We start from the raw sequence: 15882 nt of genomic DNA, 5'->3' as shown, positions 1-15882 counted from the left end.
CCACCGAGGCCCCAGTACAAATTGAAATTCCAATATCTACTTGTAGAAATTTAGAATTCAGATTTGTACTCGGAGGTTTCTCGAATGTGATTAATGTAAAGTAAGATCCAGGTTATAACTTAAATAAAATATATACAAGTAGGTGATTAATGTAAAGTAAGATCCAGGTTATAACTTAAATAAAATATATACTAGTAGGTGATTAATGTAAAGTAAGATCCAGGTTATAACTAAAAGAAAATATATAGTATGATTCTGGGTTTTACTGTATGTTTTGCTACTTCGTTAAAGTTTTTAATGATGCACTGGATAGGTCAAAACAACAAACAAAATGATAAATTGATAGAATGTGATTTCTATATTTCCTTTTTTTTTTTGCATTAAGATGAGTGTCTTCTGAATACTAATTTTGATACATTTTTTTTAAATTTAAGATGTTTTTGTTCAATTTCAAATCGAAAGACATCATTTACATAATAAAATATTTTTATCTGATAGACAATATATGAAATGCTTCCAATAAATGTTGGCAAGTTATAAGATTAATATATAGTATAATCAATTAAAATATATGCCAAATTGAAGTGTTCTTAAATGCATGTACACTCAGATGTTGTCAAAACCTTAAAGCACCTCGTATGAACGTATGACCTGTTGAAATTTAGTTAATATTTTGTAAAAAGGCTCTGCTGTGAAATAAATTGAAAGAAAATTTGCTCTTTTTTTTCCTTTTTGGATATATCATTATAAAGAAAAAAACGAAATATTTCTTTTATTGTTGCTTTTTTAGTCATCGTCTAATACAATTTAGGATGTCCCAAGTACAATTCTGGATATCCTAATTTCTACCAGTAGATTTGAATTTGAATTCTTATGTGTACGAGGGTGATTATGGATCCAAGTGAATTCGAATCTGTACTGTAACAAGTAAAAAACAAATGCACTTAATTCAAAATTTATCATTCTGGTGTTTTTAATAATTATTTATAAATAATTTATTCAATTTAGAACAATCAAAAATGATTAAATGGATTTAAGTTGAACTATTGTATCACAAGTCTGTCAAAGCTGATTTTTTTTAATTCGAATACCGCACCAGAAATGTGCACTCGACTTTAATCTCAAATGACTAAGCTTGTCAGTTTTCCTACAGAAGTGTGGTGCTTCTCACCAGTAACTCCGTCTCCCTCAACAAATAAAATTACCACCTCGAAATGGCACAATCGTGCTGAAGATAAATTACACGCGAACCAGTTAATCAATTTCATACGGAAATGCCATGTTTTTCAGTAATGGCTCTAATCTTATTGTTTCAGACCAAGTAGAACCTTATCCAGTATCAGCAAAGTTCATTCAAGGTGAACTTGTTAATGGTAAATGGTTATATGACGATGGTACAGAAATGACTTACTTCAACTGGCTTCCTGGGAAACCAGAATCTGATGACACTTATTATATACTTAATATTGTATCCCGAAGTGAATACAAGTGGAAAAACATCAGAGATATCTTCGAGAGATCTTTCATTTGTGAAATAGACCTTCAAAAGTGATTGGCGTAATTTTCAGTATTTTGGCAATGCGGCTTATTATGCTTTTATGCTTTTAAAGTCTAAAAAACGGTTGTTTCTGTAAATAGTATATTGAAATTAAATATCGTCTGCATATAAGATTATGAAGCATGACCCCTTCTTTATCAATAAGAACCCTTTCCTCTATTTTTTTTTTTTATTGAAATTCGTAAGCCATGGACTCGAAATTGTTCTCATTTTATCAAATTCTGACTAAGATGTTGGCCTAAAAAAAAATTTAATTTGAAAATAACTTGAAAACACTTGTCCATTTCAAATGCTCGGCTAGGCTAACCAACGGAACACATAGGACCAACTGTAACTAAATAACGTTTATATTAGCAACTATTTGTCACCATATGGCTTTCAACAGTGAGCAAATATGTACCGTATATCAATTTATAAAAGGCGCGAACATTATAAATTGTAAAACAATTCAAATGGAAACCCACATATTGCTTTATGTACAAAACAGTAGGCGAAACAGATATGATATACTGCAACAAATGACAACCATTGAAATACAGGGGCCTGACTTGGAACAGGCACATTCAATATGTGGTTCGGTGAAACATGTTTGCAGGGCGTTAACACATACGCTAACCTAGGCCCGTATTAATATATCACAAACTCGATCAATGAACATACACTGGCATTGCGATCGAGTTGGAATATATAAACCCTTAGATTGGGTAAAATGAATATCACCGTCCAAAAATCATATTAGCAATAGGGAACTTCTAATCCTCCCTTTGTCTCGCAATGTTTCGTAAATAGTTTCTCACGTCAAACTAAAACATTTAAACCAGGGACATGACTGTTAATGCTTCCAAGAAAAAACTCATAATCTTTCGGATGTTAATCCTAGATACAAATTAGCCGTATAACACATTATATGAAGAATGTCAATAATATAATAGGAATAAAGGAATAATTATAGTCAAACGGTTTAATTTCAAAAGCTGGTGATAATAATCAGATAAATACAAATGGGGGCTTATAAATACATTTTATGTTATTTTCTCATTATTAAACTTAAGTAGCTCACATCAATGTCGGTATTTAGATTAAAAATTTCCGTACAATAACTTTGTCATCCAAAACAGCTCTTGTGATTATGTAATTGTCGTGTGTATCCGTTTTTGATACAAAAAGATATTTTGCTAATTATGCTTTTGAGATACCAAATAAGTTATATCTATAACACAGGGTTTATTTAATAGCTAATTAGTCCAGAAATATTGTGGTTTTGTTTTTTATTATATCAAATTCGTGTTGAATTCTTCTTCATTAACTGCTAGTATTCTTGGAATTATACATTATAGTTATTATCATTTTTAGTATTTTTGTTAGATTTTTTATGTGATAAATTAAGCCTTTTCCAAATATTTTTATGAGTTTTTCCTGTTACATTATTGTCTCGATTTAGGGAGAATTAAGCTTGCACATGCACAAAATATTTCAACCCTACACTGGTGTTATGCACCTGTACCGAGGTAGTAGCCTGCAGTTCATTTATTGTCGATGATTGCTGACTGTGATGAATGCTTTTCGTTTATTGGTAAGGAATAAATCAGGTTTTCGGGTGTTCCTGTGTCAATTGTTTCATATTTGGTATGTAGCTATCTATAAATAAAGGCAACAGTAGTATACCGGTGTTTAAAAGTCATTAATCGATAAAGAGAAAACATAATAACCAGGGGCCGTATGCATAAAACATCTTAACTTAAGTATTTCTTAAACTTAGATTTCACTAAGAATTTCCTTAGTTAAGTAAAATTCTTAAGCGGTATGCATCAACTTACTTAAGTTTTGACGGATGAGCATTGGAAGAAACATATTTCGGTAACCCAAAGGAATAATCTTTAATCATCTTTTAATGGGTGTAATATTTTTTGGATACAACAATATGTTTTAAACTCTAACAAAACATGATCAAGGTTTCAGTGGCGTAGCACAAGACTAGGGGTAGCATTGTAAGCAAATCATTTTACAAAACATTTTTTTCAATAAAATGTTCACTAATCATGCTAATTATAGTTCAGCTTATTATGCGCTGACATCTCCCTTTCCAGACCCCTTGTTTACATTTGCTTATGGTTTGAAAAACATCTATTTTGATGTGAAAGTCACATTTTTATCTCTTCCCTTTTACAACAAAAAAAAGGGGAAGGGTAGAAATTTTTTCCAAGAATCCATATACAAACAAGGACATTTTTCAAAAGTCCTACAATCTTTACTGACACAAATTATGACAGTAAGTTTATTCTCAACATCTTAACGTACTTAGTACTCAGTATTTTCGAAACCGCAATATATCTCATTGAATATATAATGAAATATAAAAAAAAAATTGATACGAGTAAGGTATATATATGATCTTATATAAACTTCGAATTCCATGAGGTGTAGCAGTGGGGACTTTTGACTTCTGTAACAGTGATTCCATAAACAATCAACTTATTGTTTCAACAAAATGAAGGTCCATGTCCACCTCTCCCCTTTGTATGAAAAGAAATCCGCCTCTTGGTAGGTCTTAAAACTTTTCGATTTTGTCCCTGTAAGTGAATTTTTTTTAGGGTATACCCTAAATCTTTAAAATAAAACTAAATTGAAAATTCAAATGATCCCCCCCCCCTCCAAAAAAAAAACAACCCATACACACATGATATAAAAAATGTTTTTTTGAGTGCCCTCTCTTCATTCCTTAATTCTGTTTGAACTTACAGTTACAAATGATACATGCGCGGTGTATTTTGTAAATCTAAAAACGTGCGCGTACAGAGTGAACAAAAGAAAAATAGAACCATGAATAACATGAGTATAAAAACTGAGTACTTTTGGTATACACGAGATATGAGAAATAGTATATAACTACCCACTGTTATCTTTTGATTTGTTGATTATACGTGAGTTGAAGAAAATTACGATGATCGTTAATATTTAACAATAAATAAACGAATAATTAGTATATTATTACTGATATAGTTATTAATCAATTTAACTGTAGGTAACATATTAATGTTCTGCTAAAAACGCATACTTTCGATTGATTTTAAACTATGTTTGAAAATTTTAGGAAGCTCTATAGGTATCTTAGACTTAAGAGTAATCTTATGTGTTTCCTTAGTATAAGGAGTTTTATGCATACCACTTAATTTTTGTGGGCGTGACTTAAAACAACTAAGATTTTACTAAGGAAATACTTAGTTTAATATTTTTTATGCATACCACTTAGATAAAAAGGGCGGAGTTTCCTTAACTTAAGTGTTTACTAAGGAAATCTTAACTTAAGTAGCTTTATGCATACGGGCCCAGGTTAAAAACTAAAATCAAGGGAAACACATTACTATAAGAGGAAAACAAAGTAACAACAGAAACACTTAAGTGCAAAAACAAAAACCAAAAAAGACAACTTCTATTGAAACGAACTATTTGTAAACACCTGCCTTATTCCAGACTTGACAACTTTTTTGGAATTATTGATCCTCAATGCTCTTCAACTTTGTACTTATTTTGCTTTAAAACTACTTTGATATAAGCGTCACTGATGAGTCTTATGTAGACGAAACGCACGTCTGGAGTACTAAATTATAACCTTAGTACCTTTGATAGCTATTGGCACAAGTCATTTTAAGGAAATTTGTAAGGGTTCCGCTTAACCCAGTGTCTCTCCTACTATTGTTGTTAATCGCAAGCTGAACAAAAATGAGGAAAAAATATTCCTGTCGATTATATTTTGAAAGTAAGAAGCTTCTGGTCAAGTTTGGCAAAAATCCAGGATAGTTTATGGATCTAACAAATGATTTAAAAACTTTAACTGCACTGTTTGTATTGCTAACTGGAAGAAATAAATAAGTTCATTTATAAGTAAAATACGGAAAACCAGGAACAGTTTGTTTACTAAATTTCCTTCTAGATACTAGTTTTTGATCATTAACAAGCTGCTGTCCAAGTTTGGTACAAATCTGGATAGTTTACGAAAGTTATTAAAATTTTAAAAACTTTAACCACACAGTTAATGTTATGTTTCCTTGCAGAAAAACTAAGTCATTTATATGTAAAATACAGAAAAACAGGATTTTTTTTAAATTTACTTCTGGATCATATATTGGTATCATAAACAAGCTTCTGTCCAACTTTGGTAGAAATCCAGGTATGTTTAAGAAAGTTATCTAATTTTCAAAAACTTTAACCACAGAGTAAATATTTGTGGACGCTGCAGACGACGACGACGCCCAGGACGGAATGTAGCATCGCTATGTCTCGATTTTTCGATAAGAGTCGAAGGCTCGATAAAAATGATTTAATGCACCTGTTTTAATGGTTAACCAAACCTACCACTTTATGACAATGCTACAAAATATTGCTAAAATTTCAAAACTACGTGATAGAAACACAGCCCAAACACTCGCCAGATCACTCATTACAAATAAGTGCAACTTACGGTAAAAAAAAAAATGCGTTTTTAAAATAGTCCCAGATTCTATCATCAACTCAGATTGATTTGAAATTATTTCTTTTGACAGATTTGCAAATAACCACAGTAAAATGCTTTTAATAATTAAATACGTTTTCTTTCCAAAGATAATTAATAAATAAATAAAATTAATGTAAAAAAGAAGCACAAAAAAGCATAAATATCATTTTGCTCTTTTATTACACGATTTTATTTATCTATGTAAAATCCACCATAAAGGAGTGAAAGATTTTTTAAAAGTACTGGGATCGAAGCCTTACCCTGACAGACTTATGGTTGGATTAACATTATATCTGACGTAGAATCACGCGTTTGACGTCACACAGTTAAATATAACATAATTTTGTCGTTCAAAGTATGACGGGATGCATAAGTGCAGAGTAACATTAAATTGATATCACTTAAACAGATTTAACAGTAAAAGTAATATTAATAAAGACAAACAAAAGAATACTACAATACGTTATTAAGACGATAAACAACGGCGGTACGCAAAATCTATACGTCAAGACCATCGTGTAATATTTGTGAATATAAAAAAGAAGATGTGGTATGATTGCCAATGAGACAACTGTCCACAAGAGACCAAAATGACACAGACATTAACAACTATAGGTCACCGTACGGCTTTCAACAATGAGCAAAGCCCATACCGCATAGTCAGCTATAAAAGGCCCCGATAAGACAAGAAGTTGATACGGAATATTTATCAACAAGGTACTGGTATCTTCCGATAAACTTTTTTAGAATAAGGACGAGACATACCCCTGGTTCATCAACCTTCCGCTCAGACACTGATGACGTTTTACAAAGTCTGAGTATGAGCCGCAAGCTCTTGAATCCCGAATATGTTGGGAAATGTACGTATATCTTATATGCAGGTGAAGTTGGTATATTTTTTCTTTATCGCTATTTTGTGCATTTCTCCTTTGTTCTTTTTTTGTGATAATATTTCATATCATGCTACTCGCTTGAGATGGAAAATTATCGCTAGAAACTAAGGAGGCACGAGGCTAATGAAATTGACATCGGTAAAATAGCGATACACATATTATCATTAGTCGTACCGGCTAAAGCGATAAAATCAATCTCGTTGAGAAGATCTTCGATAATCTATAAATATTTTAAAGGAATGTGGGCATTTATAATTTCAAAATTAAAATCGTCTCGTTTGTCTTAGATTCTGGTAGCAATGCTGGAGTTATCTAATCATGAATTACAAATTCTGACGGACATTGAAAATGTGGAAGTTAGCTAGCTTGTGCAAAATATGCATATCCGAGTACTTTTAATACTAACCAGCCTATTGGTAGACTGTACTGCATACCATAGTCTCACCTCAACCTTGACAGACCACAGGTAAAGCGTTTTAGTACTGTGTTTTTTTTTAAATGTATATCACTGTTGTTTTATAACATATCAATGCAGTATAGAATTATAAAATGAAAGTCTATAGATATTCAAATATTGTGATAATAGTGCATATATTAAATATAATAATAAATTTGACTGTACCGACATATTTAGGGGTGTATTTCACGGTATATCATATGAAATTAACCGGTATATATTGACTAAAATTTCTACGGAAACCTACACTTGTCACTATCGTTCATGTACAAATATATCTTTAATATGATTTTACACAGGTAGTCATCATCTCATAAAACTTTTCATTAACATGATTAAACTAGAAGAATTTGGAAATATTCCCCAATTGTATTTCTATATAACAGAAAAAGAACCAAATGTTCATGGTAAAGCTTAAATATGTAAATCTATAATTATCTGGGGGGAAAAGTCGATAATAACCATACATACCATGAAAACACGACAAATACTGCTACTAAAGTATTCGACTATATTATTCTTGAATGTTAATAATGAGTTGAAATTACATTCAGATAATAATGCTTTACTACAAATCATTCTATTTCTTTTAACATGTTAAAGAAATATGGTCAATATATTATATATTTCATATCAATCAAACAGATTTTCTATATTTCAGTCCCTGTAAATAACCATGCCAAATTTATACATTCACACAAACCTGAAAAATGATGATATCGCTTTGGATTTTGAAGAAAAGTTGATTAAGAAGGTAGCTTCAGTTATGATTGTTCCTACAGAGGTTAGTGCCGTGATCATAAATAAACTCATCACAAAAAAATGTCCCTTTAAAATCGAGCATCACTGGAGAGATATTTATTGTCGAAAGCGCATGTGGTGTAGCAAAATTGGTTCCATTAATATATTTTCTACCACTGCGACAATACCTATTCTGGGGAAATGTTAGTTCCCGCAGGTAGCACCAGCCTAGTAAACAGTAATTTGGCATAAGCATGAAAATGTTGTCACAAATATAAAAAAAAAAGGTAAGGAATAACTGTTCCTAATGCAAAGCTCTGGTGCATCGCATGTCTTTGTCTCAACTTTTTGTTTTTCTTAGTTTATAAGCTCTTCGTGTTTTGAATAGGATTTTGATTTTCATATATTCATACCTCGAGCATCACTGAAGGGATATTAATTGTCCAAATGCGGATCTGGTTCAGTCCATTTGTACCGTTATTAATGTTAAAATTTCAACTTTGAAATAAGCTTATCAAAGAAAATGATCATGAGGATCGCAAATTCATAGACAAAATTTCAATATAGTGCATATCTGAGGTTAACGCATCAGCAGTTTTACAAGACAAATATTAGCAGCATATGAATTTTAATAGTGAAACAGATTATAACAGGATTTGTAGCATTTTATATTGTTTCCAACAAATCCCAAGATCATGATCTATCAACAATGGACATATATAGGCTATTCATTAAAAACATAAGAAGATAGTTTTACCTATGCGACTATCATACAATTGAGAGGTTTGGTTAGCTATAAAATCAGGATTAACCATTTTCTACTTGAGAAAATGCTAGTAACAAGACCTTTGATGTTTAAACTTTTCATTTTGCCAGGATTTTTCGTTTTGAATTGTCCTTGATAATTTTGGTATTTTACTTTTTACCAGTCATTGCAAATTGCAAATATATTTTTAAAAAGAAAAAATGGTATAAGACAATAACAATCAAAACCAAGGAGTAAACAAAGACTAAAAAACCAAAGGACATTTACATCAACAGTTATAAATAATTAATAAGAAACAATAAGTTGTATTAACTTATTAAACACAACTTTAAGTTTCGAAAATCCATAATGGTTTCTTATCACTAGATAAAAGTCCAAGTAGAAGTAGCAGTTAATAGACTAAAAAAAAATTTTTTGCTTTCTGGGTGATATTGTTCTACCAAATGTCTCATTCTCACAAAAAGGTGAAATAATAAAAATCCGAGGAAAATTCAAAACGAAAATCTAGCATTCAAATGGCAAAATCAAAAGCTCAAACACATCAAAAGAAAGGAAAATAACTATCATATTCCTAACTAGGTACAGGCAGTTTCTTAGGTAGAAAATGATGGAGTGAAACTGGTTTTATAGCTAGCCAAACATTTCACTCATATATGTCATTCGCATAAAATTTCATTATTTTGACAACGATGTGTGAATAAAGCAAACAGACATAATAGATAAAAAAAAATTAGGCCATAAATCCCATCTTATTGAATATATATTGGATGTTGTACTTTATTGATTTTTCGGTCAAGTCAAAATGTCAGCAATAGCCATCAATTTACGTAAATTGTAAAAAAAAAATACCCAGCAATATTGGTTATTCCTATAAAGTTTCGTAATTTGATACCTTATTATTTTCCTCATTTTAATCTTTTTTTGTTATTATCAATCAAAAGAGGGACGAAAGATACCAGAGGGAGAGTCAAACTCATAGATAGAAAATATACTGACAACGCCATGCCTAAGAATAAAAAGACAAACAGACATAAAAATTATAATAGTACAGAAGACACAACATAGAAAACTAAAGACTAAGCAACACGAACCCCACCAAAAACTTTGTGTGATCTCAGGTGTTCCGGAAAGGTAAGCAGATCCTGCTCCACAGGTGGCACATGTCCGGTAAATAGTTTAACTCGGTAGGTCAGATTCGTGAAAAAGGAAGGGTATTGTAGTTACGACATAAGGAACATATCCGATATCATCTGTAAAACGGTCAACCAACCAAATGAACAACCTTTATTTTATGGTAAACATTTTCTCAATATATTGATAATCAAAACAAAAGACGAAAACAACATGTTATACAATTTCTTGCATACGTTTCTGGGTTAACCTTTATCAGGAACGCTCAAAGCCAAATGTTTAAAAGCCAAGGATTTATAAGAACCGAAACAATTGAAGAGCTATATATATATGACCAAAAAGAACTTAAAAATCAACAATTCCATCGAAGCCAATTTTGCATGATGGAGTTGTAACCTTTAGTTTCTTGAATTTCAAAATTTAAATAACTAAAGGACAATTTTAGAAAGGATTAATTTAAATTTGAAAAATTGTATGTAATCAATATAATATAACAAAAATTGCATAACGAACTTTAAGGTTATTTACATTTGATTCATTAAAGTTAAACATAGCTTTATTGATAAAATATACTCAATAATGAATTCAAGTATTAATATTTTCGTGTTAAAAATTACAGAAGAAAATGTACATAACCTTTATTTAAATATTGGTTTAATATCTAATCTGGACTTTTTTTGGAAATAATAAACTAATTACTATGGAAATGATTCCTCATATATCTACGACTATAAAATTAAAATCATAAAAACAAGTTCAACCAACCATTTTTTTTTCTTAAAATGATTTTAAGAAAAATCCTGTACCAAGTCAGGAAAAAGACAGTTGTTATCAAATAGTTTCTATGCGTGTTGGTGTATGTTTGTGTTGCACTTCGGTGTTCTTGTTGTCCCTTTGTTTTTCTCATATAGTTGATGTGCTTCCCTCAGTTTTGGTTTTTCTCAATCGATTTATAACTTTTGAACACTTACTACTGTTGCCTTTTTTGATTTTACATTAATGTTTCTGAATTTGCTGTTAATTTAGACTTTCGACAGCATTATTTCATCATGATTATGGTTTCGGTCATCTCTTTTTACCTCAGAAAGATGAATTGAATTCTTATAAATATAACGATTGCACAATATGTAACAAAAGCTTGTAAAAGAGAGGCGAAATATACCAATGTAATATTCAAACTCTCAAGTCCAAAACGTTTTGAACTAGGGTTGATGTTAAGTGCTCCTGAAGGACAACCACATACTGCTTCATGCGGCGTCCGTCATGTTGCTGTGGTGAGTCTAATTATCCCTGTTATAGGTCAAATTCAGTTACAGGACGGGTTGTAGTTACGATCATTAAAACATATGTCGTCGTCATTTGTGAAACAGATACTAGTATTCCAAATTTATCAACCAACTCGTGACGGCATCTATTAAATTGTCTTAAGGATCGTTTCAACTTAGCCACCTGAACATTTTAGTCTATTAGCTTCTATCAAGGAAATCATGATATGTAATACAAGTTGAAATATCATATTTCCAAATAATTTTGAGAAAATGAAAGTAGTATTTTCATAATTCTTTTAGGGAAATATGTCGTTGCTACTGAAATTGCATCTACACTTTGAACTCGATAAAAACCTATCAAAGATACATTGTACAAAGCTCATAATTTGAAAAGTCGATAACGACAGACGCACATTTCGTTTACATGATACCATTTGCGTTGACCTCTCGAATCAAAACAAATTGAAGTCAAAATCAGATCTAAAGTTGAAGATCATTAAAAATCGACAATGCCATAAAAAAGGTCAATGACACTTGGTAAATATCATGATTCCAGGCTTATATTTTGGTGATCTAGACGCGCTTTCGTGTACATCAACCTAGTCAGTTGCGCTCGAGCCATTACAAAAGGAAGCCAATATCAGACACAGCTTGATAGCATTTAAGATAAAACGTTCCGAAAATTTTAACAATTACGGCTTTGGCAATCTGTACAAATCAGTATACTTACGATCAATCTTAGTCGTAAGTTTTTTTTTGTGAAATCGACTCCTGGTGGTAGAAAAAAAAACCTTATTGTTTCAAATAATTTACCTCCGTTAAATATACAGAAAGTCAACATATCAATGATTTTTTAATCAGCAATTTAAAGTTATCAGAATAAGGATTTTCAAGACAGTCACACCATTGCGAATTCATTTAATTGACTTAGAGACAAAATAAATGATGACATTGTATTTGAAATTGGTTATTTCAGGTAGTTTATATAAAATTGACGTGTGGAGATAGGATGTACCATAATGGCAGTCGTGGTCCTATGATGTTTTTAGATATGAATACAGTTGGTAAATTTAACGAAACCAATAACCCTGAATACACGAAACAGTTTATGGAATTTCTAACAGAGAACACAAATATTCCAAAGAATAGGTAAGGTTGTATTAAGACTTCATAGTTTGACTCATCCAAAACATTAGGTGAAAAAAATATTAGGTTATTTGTAATTTTCACGAATGTGATCTACCGCATGAAACTTGTTATTAACATGAGCAACATGACGGGTGCCAGATGTGGAGGAGGATCTGTTTATCCTTTCAGAGCACCTGATACATCCCATTTTTTGGTGGGGTTCGTAATGCTTATTCTTAAGTTTTCTAAGTTGTGTTTTGTCTACTATTCTTTGTCTGTTTGTCTTTTTATTTTTTAATCATGGCGTTGTCAGTTTATTTTCGACATATATGAGTTTGAATGTCGCTCTGGTATATTTCGTCTTTCCTTTATGTCGTATCTGTAACTGCAGTATTTAAAAAATATATATATCTTCTGTTTTGCTGTCTGAAATTCATATGAAAATGAGGTTTTCTTTTAAATAGAACGTTCTACACATACTGGTATCATTCTTAAATGTTGTGTTATCATTTGATTTTCGTTCCCTATGCAGGAATATTACTTATTTTAGATTTATGAATGAACTCATCATAAAACAAAATAGATCAATAAGTCCAACTTTGTATTATTATCAGAAAATAAAGTACCACCTTAATTCTCTGTTATAATTTAAGGTGGTACCTAACACTACAGGGAGATAAAATCAGCTAAACGTTTTAATTACCTTGTGTTGATAAGCATGTTAAGGGAATATTAAGCTTCTCAATGATCAAAATAATTGCTTGTCAAATTGCTATATAACCAGTGTAATTTTTCTGATAAAACGGTTGGTTCAAATTTAAAAAAAAATTATGTTTTTGTCAAAGGGTCAAAGTAAATACTTTGTCAAAATTTTAAGAAAATTAAACGAGCCAAATTAATTTTAGTTAAAGTGTTGGGTACCACCTTAAACAATGGGAAACGGTTATTGTTATATGTAATTAAATCATGTTTTGTTTTTACTTCTCTTATTCTTAATTTGCATTACACAAACTTGCCTAGTAGGTGAAATAAAAAGATATGTTGAAAATATTTATGCATCCTTCTATATGTGGCGTATAACTGTCACCAAGACATTACTTTTTTGTCCTTTCAACATGTTCAATGTCGATAATACGTGATATTCTGCTCACTCCTGTCATTAATACAAGCAAGAAATACATGCATTGAATTGGCTAAATTCTAAATTCAATGATAAATTAAGAATGCAAGTCAACCTGGCAAGGTCTGGCAATGTTCATGACAGATGCATCATGCAGCATTCACACCAATCAAATGTCGTTGGGTGTCTCTCGGATGATTTTGTGACACAAATCTGACTAAAGCTTCATACTTTTAACATATTCTGCTTAAACTGACGGACATGTCAGGAATATGACTCCTGTCTTTTCTGCAATTTGGTTTCGTCTTTCATGCACACAATGTGTATTAATAAATGTGCTTTTAGTTTTCTCATTTGAATAATTTTTCATTTTGGTGCCTTTGCGGTAGGGTTTTTGATCATTGTTGAAGGCCTTATGGTGACCTATAGTTGTTAATTTCTATGTCATTTGGTCTCCTGTGAAAAGATATCTCATTGGTAATTTTACCACATCTTTTTTTTATATTTAAGTACCATATAAACATTATATTTTGTTTCCAGTCCATAACTTTTTTAAAACATGCGGGTATTTTTATGCTTATATTATTTTCTCTAACAAAATTGTTATCTTCAAAGCAATTCGTTTCTTTTTCAGAATCGTCATTCATTACCATGATGCCAGTGCACATGAATATGGCTTCTGGAGACGAGCACCAGACTACAAATACTCACAATATTATTCACCATGAGGAATTGTGCAATATCACATTCAAATCATTTATTCTAAGGCAGCCATTATTTGATGTTCTCATGACATAAAAGGACATAAAATAATTAATTCAGACAGCGCATGTAGATTTGAGTTCAATATGCACACAAGCATAGAAAATAAAGTATATTGATATTTATTCTTGTAGTATTCAAAATAAAAAGAAAAAACCAAAGGACATGGGGTATCCAATACTGACACAAAATATGGACATTCACAGCAAAAATCTCACAAAATGCAAAGGAAGAGCGGTTTTATCGATGTTCTTCATTACAAATTACAGTGAGGCCTTCGACAAGGAGCATAAAAAAGAAACACTCTTATTCATGAGTACTGCATACAAGTACTAGAACTTCCACTAGTGGAGTACCATGCTGGAATATGACACTTTCGGTTGTTATCCATTTTGATTTGTTTGGGCTTTTGATTTTGCCATTTGATTAGTGACTTTTTGTTTTGAATTTTCCTTGGATTTCAGTATTTGTGATTTTACTTTTTTCTGAACCTCTTTTTTGTATGCAACCTGGTTCTTCTGGGTTTTTTTAAGAGCTATCCTACCATAATCAATACTTGATGATCTGATGACGTAATGGGCACTGATAATAGCTTCTATAATTGCAGACATTATATTCCAAGCAACACACCAACTATTGTTTTGGCCTTTCTTATTTTATCAATAGAGGGTCACTGATGAGTCTTTTATAGATGAAAAACATATTTGGCATACAAAACGTAAATCCTGGTTGGTTTATTTGTAATACTGCAACAAATTGTATAAAAATCAACTACTTTAATCATTTATCAATTTTATTAATTATTGTATAAATCAACATTGGATTTTATATTATTGCACATCACAAGTAACAGTATTCTTTAATATATGTAAGCTATTAAAAAACATACTTCAGGGTAGATATACAGTTAGAGTTCGAATATATGATATTCAAATTCCAATAATAAGGTTTTGCTTAAAGTAGAATAATGCAGACAATGAATACAAGTGTATTATCTTTGGTTCAATAAGTAATTTATTATAGTAATTTCTCTCAAATTTAGGGCTTATAGCTTTTAGTAGACATATGAGTATAAGAAATACAAATTTCAACTCATTGCTAAATCAGAAATGTAAAGTAGGAAAATTTTGAGAAGGCCCTATTTTCCCAAATTTCTCAAATAGATAATAGATAAATGATAAAAAATTTCCACTCATTTAAATTTAATCTTTTAGAAAAACCAGCATACATTACTTTGTCTTTGCAAACAGATTTGGCCTTTGAAATCAAGACATTATTACACTATATCTAATAAAACTAATATGTATCAAAGAAACACAAAAAGTCATATAGACAAGGCACATTAGCAAAAATGAAAGACAAGAATACAAAAAATATCAAAGAACATAACACAATAACGAGATTTTGCTTAGGAACTTATCGTTAATAATTTTAAGCGGAGTTCTGTATTTTTTTTATTTTTGTTTTTTTCATCAAGGAATTAAACAATAGTACAGAATACCTCTTACTTCCGCCAAATGATTCATTATAGTTAAGCTGTCAGAGGCGGTAATCAGTTTTCTGAAA

General features: G+C 30.9%; 1 protein-coding gene across 2 annotated transcripts; it reads left to right on the top strand.

Annotated features, from left to right (window-relative positions):
* The first annotated feature begins 7292 nt into the window (after window positions 1-7292).
* On the top strand, window positions 7293-14441 carry LOC143081706 (MIF-like protein mif-2). Of its 2 annotated transcripts, none has more exons than XM_076257449.1 (4): window positions 7293-7409; window positions 8062-8154; window positions 12283-12455; window positions 14189-14441. In XM_076257449.1, the coding sequence occupies exons 2-4, from the start codon at window positions 8077-8079 to the stop codon at window positions 14280-14282; spliced, it is 345 nt and encodes a 114-aa protein (XP_076113564.1). In that variant the 5' UTR covers window positions 7293-7409; window positions 8062-8076; the 3' UTR covers window positions 14283-14441. The 2 variants fall into 2 exon arrangements, with proteins under 2 accessions (XP_076113564.1, XP_076113563.1); XM_076257448.1 differs by having other exon boundaries at window positions 7303-7409; window positions 8062-8184.
* The last annotated feature ends 1441 nt before the right edge of the window (window positions 14442-15882 follow it).

Source organism: Mytilus galloprovincialis, chromosome 7 (genome assembly GCF_965363235.1).
Source record: "Mytilus galloprovincialis chromosome 7, xbMytGall1.hap1.1, whole genome shotgun sequence".
NCBI classification, from domain to species: domain Eukaryota; kingdom Metazoa; phylum Mollusca; class Bivalvia; order Mytilida; family Mytilidae; genus Mytilus; species Mytilus galloprovincialis.
Note: the sequence above shows the minus strand (reverse complement) of the source record. Positions and strands in the feature narration are given on the sequence as shown.

Excerpts from the sequence above, each read along its gene's own strand:
- LOC143081706 (XM_076257448.1), top strand. The coding sequence starts at position 8,077 with ATGCCAAATTTATACATTCACACAAACCTGAAAAATGATGATATCGCT. Across the intron at positions 8,185-12,282 it reads TTATGATTGTTCCTACAGAG|GTAGTTTATATAAAATTGAC; the intron begins GTTAGTGCCGTG and ends TGGTTATTTCAG. Across the intron at positions 12,456-14,188 it reads ACAAATATTCCAAAGAATAG|AATCGTCATTCATTACCATG; the intron begins GTAAGGTTGTAT and ends TTTCTTTTTCAG.